The following is a 6,193-nucleotide window of genomic DNA, read 5'->3' as shown; positions in this document are numbered from 1 at the left end:
TCATGCGGTTCCAATTATAAAAAAAGTGGAATACCGTTTTTAAATGGTTTTGAAACTATCAGTTTCAATTTACTCAATCCTCATCTACTCATTCAGATCAAAGTTACTTGATTAGTTGTATAAATGCAATTACAATCACATCTGAGCCATAAAAAAGATGATGTAAGATCTCCATTAAAAATTTAAAATCTAGAGTTTACAACAGTTACATCTGATGAAATTTGAAGCCTGTTCACCATAATCTGTTACAAAAACTGCGACCTGAGATAAGTGAAATGGTGTATTGTTCCCTAACCAAATAAGTGGTGATGGTACATTTGTCCTCAAATTGGCCGACAGTTAAACCATTAAGTATATGATTTCATCTTTCAAATATACACGTCTTCACATGCTTGGATCAAGTATCCACAGCAATAATGTAAAGGATCATGTGGATGTATAATAATCTTGAGATCTAGAATATAGAATCAGAATGATGGCAAAATGAATATGGAAAGAAATGCAACCATCTCAGATTTCGCACAGACTAGTGCTTGCTGTATGACAAAAAATGATCACAATAATAGTAACTAAAATATATAAAACTTGAAAGCTTAACAAAAAATTTCAGTGTTAGCGTAAGAACTACAATATTACTATTTAGCAATCTACATATTTGATACACCTCTACAATTATTGGAAGGGAATGAGAAGCTGAAAAGAAGCATCAATTGTTAACTTTGCAACTGGGAGGCATAGGCATGAAATCTGCAGAGAACACAATTGTTGCTAATCCCGTCATGTGGGAAAATATTATGCATGGATTTGTCATGGACGTGAGATATTTCAAACTCTAGCATCACTTATTTATCATTTCAAAGCACACATGCATCGGAATTGCCTGGATACTCAGAAGTCAGAACAATAAATAGGACACATGATAGCACTTCATGGATGACTCTTAATCAATATGCCCTCAGACACGAATGAATCAGTAACACAACTTTGAGAATATTTTTTAGTCCGGAAGATTATGTAAGGAATAATGAACCACAAATGAGAACCCAAAATGACTATTGCAAAGAGAAATTTCAGGCAATATAAAGAAAGAAGGACGAGTTTCATTAAAGTTTGAAGATAAAAATTGTCAAAGATAACCGACATAAATATTCGTCAATCACCAGCAGAAGCCGACCTATCTCGTAATTATGTTTTTGGTACTTGTTACACTCCCTTCAACTATACTTCTCACAGACAAAAACAAAGAATCAAAGAAGTTCATAATCAAGTAGCTGATGATATTATGAAACTGCATTAACTATTAGGGGGATGTAACCTTACACAAAGGAAAATACAGCAATATCACATCCCACCAACAAGCCAGCACCTCCAGGAATTTGGAAGTCTTCACAAAGCATTTATCATCCTCTTCATCTCAGCTGACCTCCTGGGATCTGGCTCTTCAATTGCTCTCTCAGTGAGTACATGCTTGATTCGACACATAGACTTCCTCACCTGAATTTCATCAACCATTGAACAACATAATAAACAGCTGGACTCTAGGCGGACTGATACATAGATAGAGGGAGAAAGATAGTATTGGATTCATGATATGACATATTTAATTCAAAGAGATGTAATATTCAAGAAATATGTCATCCACTTTGTGCTTATTGATAATAGTTACAACATAAGTGAAGATAATCCAATTACAGCACTTCATGTGTCATTGCAAGTAACACATTAAAAAAGCATATAGAAATAATGAACATAAAATGAAACGTTATGTGGATACTAGATCCCATCAACAAAATTTCAATGTATAATAAACTTTTTATGGATCAAATGCCAAAGGATCAGCCATAATAATTGGGATTTCAGCCTGAAGTAGTGGACAAACCACTTCAGGTATCATACTTATTGCAGCTAATATATTTACAGTCCAGCAGAATGAACAGTGTCACCAAATGTGAGCTGTAATATTGCATCCTCTGCTGGCTGTCATCAGCAAGGAAGCAGATTACTAAAACTTCCACTGGGGGCCATTCATAAACTCCAACTCCAAACATCACATATATGCTCCCTACCTAATGTTCACTGACATCCAGCTAAGGCATGCAAACCTAAGGACATATGCCCAAGATACTTCCCACAATTTGGATATTGCTAGAATATTACAGCAGTTTCCAAAGGAAGGTGAAAGAAGGTGAAAAAAAAATTTCATTCAAGCGCTCATACAACATTGATAAATACCCACCAGGCAAGCCAGCAAAGCCATGAACTCAATGCCTTTGCTTATATTGAATGACATAAAGGATGTTATCTTCTTAGAAATCAGAAATACTAGGACACTTACAACTATGATCTTAATACTCCTAAGTAATACTTTGTGTAATTTAGATGTTTACAGGAAATATCTGTAAATAAATTAGCAGACAATTTCCGCAGTTTTATGTTGCTGTTTTTAAGCTAAATGGTGGTACTTCATCCGTAGAGTTCCCAAGTGAGAGAGGAAAATATCTGCTGGGTCAATCTTATCTTATTTACTCAAAGTAACTGATTTCTGGAACATTCCAAATGATTTTATTGTTGTTTCATTTGTAGACTTACTATTTATTTGGCATTGAAATTCAAAATGCTTTTGGAAAGCATATGTTTAATGTTCTTGTAAAAAAGAAGTTTGAAATTTTTGTTTAGCAGTTGAGTGTTTATGATAAAAAATGTCAATTCTGCCTTCAGAATAAGTTTTAATTGGCTATAGTCAACATAATCACAATATTTTTTTTTCCTCAGTTGTAGTTACAACACAATGCCAAATAGGACCAGCCATGGTTCAAGGCTAAGATTGCTGCATTGCAAGCTAGTGCCAAGGACTCAAACCAGGGAGACAACCTTCTAGCAAAGCAAGGAAAGGCTGCAAATATTTAGCCCTCCCCAACGGTTCTCCTTCAACCTTTTATTCATAAACTTAGTAGGTCAGGATAAAGTGGAAGAATTATAATCGGCCAACATCTGGTGAAAAAATATTTTTAGATGACCAGTATACAACCAGCAAAAAAATTCTGGTGGGGAGATGTAATCAAATGAAGGTAGCTTAGCTAGCAATACATTCCTTTTTAGTAATTTACTGTTTAATAGTACATTGTCATCTCATTCAAATTAGCTACAGACACCAGAAGATCAAAGACAATGTTTAAAGAGCTGAGAGAAACCAAAGGCCCACATTCATATGCTATACTGAATACCAGGCAAGAAAAACTAAGCTCTACCTTAGGTAAACGCTCTGGATTTGGAAACCTTAGGTTTTGGGCATGGAGCATCTGGCGTTGAGTCATCAGCATGTTTTTCTCCTTTAATAGAACATACCATAACTTCTGAAGATCATCCCAAGACTTCAGGCGTAGTTCAGAAGCTTTCCAACTTCGACCTGGAAGCAATAAAGTTCATTAAGGAAGGTAATCATTTGATGCAATCATTTAAAAATTAAATATTTGATGCAATCATTTAAAGAATACAAGATGTTCTCTCTTTCTGAGATCAAAGGATATGAAATTTTCAGATATAAATAGGCAAAAGTCATAAGGTCATTTAATCACACTATAACACAAACAAAAAATAACCCAATGCTAATTAAGCTAAACTGGGAAGCTGAACCTATTATAAATTAGGAATTTCCATCTCACACATTACTTGAAAATTACAATGTTATCGGGTTAGTTTTCAATCAGAACACTTTTCATATATAATATCATATATATTAGGAATTTCCATCTCGCACATTACATGAAAAATTACTATGTTATCAAGTTAATTGTCAATCAGAACACTTTACATATAGAATAATATCACAAATATTAGTATCAAGATCTCTCTAGCTTTCTATTCCTGTAAAAATACTCAAAAAAAAAAAAAAAAAAAAAAAAAAAAAAAAAAAAAAAAGAAAAAAAAAAGAAAAAAGGAAAAATGTGAATTACTTAGCATGTGACCATATACTTACACACTATCGCAGGTCTCAATTTATGTAACTTAAAACTCATATATAACTGAATGTCATTAAGCAAAACTGGGAAACTGAAAAATCACAATGTCATTAATTTAGATTAAGCATTTTCATCTCACACATTACCTGAAAAGCAACAATGTTTTCATTAATTATCTATCACAATAATTCTCATATGATATCATATAAACAGGTACTCAAAGGAGAATGCAAAAAATGTGAATTACTTAGCATGTGAGCATATACTTGTGTACTACAGAAGGTCCCATTTGATGTCACTTAAAACCCATCCAGGGGTTGGACTCAACTAAGGATATTGAGTATGTCTGTTTTGTAAACTAGATACTGTCTTTTCTTTTTAATTAAAACGTTGTGAAGGGTTGAACAAGGTCAATGCTGATAATAACTTAACCCTGGGGTTTAAAATTCATAAACCGAACATCATTGTCCTTTTATTTTTCATAGGAAAAAGAACCAACAATCTATTGTAATGAAGGCCACAAGACTATAATCAATTAGCAGTAAAATTTTAGAAACAGAGTCTATACCATAGACAACTTTTTTGTCCTCATCCTGGCTTCTATCTGCTTCAAAGAACTCCTCGAGAGGGTTACGTGCAGACTGAATCGTAGCAGCAGCAGCAGCAGCAGAGGTTTCAGATTTAGCAGCAGAAAAGAGGGTTCTCCCAATAAATCTTGTCATAAACATGATTGAATTAGACACCTACATAATAGAAGAAGCCGAGAGTATCAGGGCCAAGTGTACAGCAGATTGACATCAAAGATTGATGGGCACATAAATTGGGAGGATAATAAATAAACAAGAAAAGAAAATGAGAGATTGAAATTAAGACGCCGAATCCGGAGTCAGTCAAATAAGAAGAATTTGTGAAATTGAAAAGAGGCGATACCTGAATAAGCAATGAACAAGATGAGCTCTTTTCAATGCAGAGTGGCAGGGTTTTGGGGATAGACTGACAGGGGTTTAACCGTTCAACAGAGCTTCGCCGGAGAAATTAGTAATCAGGGGATCATTTGATATAGTTGGGCTTGGGCCTGTAGTAGGGACGATTCGGACTGGATCAAAGCCCATGTGGAATTCTTTTTACTATTAATTTTTTTTAATTTTCCTGCTGCGTTCATATTGGATTTGTCGACTTGCAAATGAGAAAATCCGAAAGTGGGCTACAATTACGGATGGCTGTGGGTAGATACCCGCTAAAAATCAACTATACGAATTCAATTATCAATTTAAAAATCTTAACTCATCCTGAATTCATTAAAGAATAAATCAAAAATACCTGCAGTTTACCTGAATCCGTTTAGTCATAAATTCATCCAATCTATTTGAATCTTGAATCCATTTGAAAGACTGAAATTCAAAAATACAAAAGAAAATATATAAAAAATGCATTAAAATTCAACCTGAGATAATAAAACAACAATACTAATAATATTAAAATAGAACAAAAAAAAAAAAAAATAAAAATCAACCTAAATAAATAATGCATACAATCAAACCAATATCTCAATTAAAGAATTTGACAACCAATTTTCCTTCTCTTTTCTCTTTTAACGTACACATTTTCAAAAAATTAATTAGCTTCATTGAGCTTAACAAACGATAAAGAAAATAAGTCTCATCTAAATGGCAAACAAGTCCATGATTATATCACTAGGATTGCAAGATGTAAATGCAGCAGTGAAAGCTATAGTACTATGGTGTACACCTAGTGAAAGGTTGGTAAAGATGATTAGGGTCCTCATCAACAACATTCCTTTGCTCATCATGTTCCTACGCCCAAGTCCCACCATCCCCAAATGCATTTTCATCAAGTGGACGTCTCCATTACAAGTTTCATCATTGTCATCAACTTGGTGACAAGATTTCTGGAGAAGAGGAAAAATGGCTCTTGGCTTAAGTCTTTACAGTTGAGCGATTTCCCAAACATATTGACATGCCACGTGCACTTTGAACATGGATGAATGCAGTCTTGTTTAACAATAACTTCCAAGCATTCTAATATTAAAAAAAAAGACCCCTTTTCTCTGACTAAAGGGCATAGCCACTTCAAGGCCCAAAGGGTTGTGCATAATAGTTATGTTTCAGGAAGATGACTCTTGGCAGATGCGAACCTCAAAGGAATCTAATTTTGATATCCAAACTCCTAATCTAAATTCCACTCAAAGGAATCTAAATTGTTGACCATATTTT

At 34.0% G+C, this 6,193-nt stretch overlaps 1 protein-coding gene across 1 annotated transcript; it reads right to left on the bottom strand.

Annotated features, from left to right (window-relative positions):
- Positions 1 to 1,123: 1,123 nt before the first annotated feature.
- Positions 1,124 to 5,008, bottom strand: LOC105636459 (uncharacterized). Its single transcript, XM_012219737.4, has 4 exons — positions 4,890 to 5,008; positions 4,528 to 4,702; positions 3,249 to 3,406; positions 1,124 to 1,494 (listed from the first exon to the last, which is right to left on the bottom strand). Exons 2-4 carry the CDS (start codon positions 4,685 to 4,687, stop codon positions 1,387 to 1,389), a joined length of 426 nt encoding a protein of 141 aa, XP_012075127.1. The 5' UTR covers positions 4,688 to 4,702; positions 4,890 to 5,008; the 3' UTR covers positions 1,124 to 1,386.
- Between the last annotated feature and the right edge of the window lie 1,185 nt (positions 5,009 to 6,193).

The sequence above is a fragment of the Jatropha curcas genome, chromosome 8 (genome assembly GCF_041381405.1).
Source record: "Jatropha curcas cultivar XTBG-Jc1 chromosome 8, XTBG_Jcur_1.0, whole genome shotgun sequence".
Taxonomy (NCBI): Eukaryota; Viridiplantae; Streptophyta; class Magnoliopsida; order Malpighiales; family Euphorbiaceae; genus Jatropha; species Jatropha curcas.
This window is presented reverse-complemented; position numbering and strand designations above follow the sequence as displayed.

Bases quoted from the DNA above. Each gene is read 5' to 3' on its own strand.
- LOC105636459 (XM_012219737.4), bottom strand. From the start codon at position 4,687: ATGTTTATGACAAGATTTATTGGGAGAACCCTCTTTTCTGCTGCTAAA. The intron at 3,407-4,527 runs GTATAGACTCTG...TATTGCTTCCAG, and splicing joins GGACAAAAAAGTTGTCTATG to GTCGAAGTTGGAAAGCTTCT. The intron at 1,495-3,248 runs GTAGAGCTTAGT...GATGAAATTCAG, and splicing joins ATCCAGAGCGTTTACCTAAG to GTGAGGAAGTCTATGTGTCG.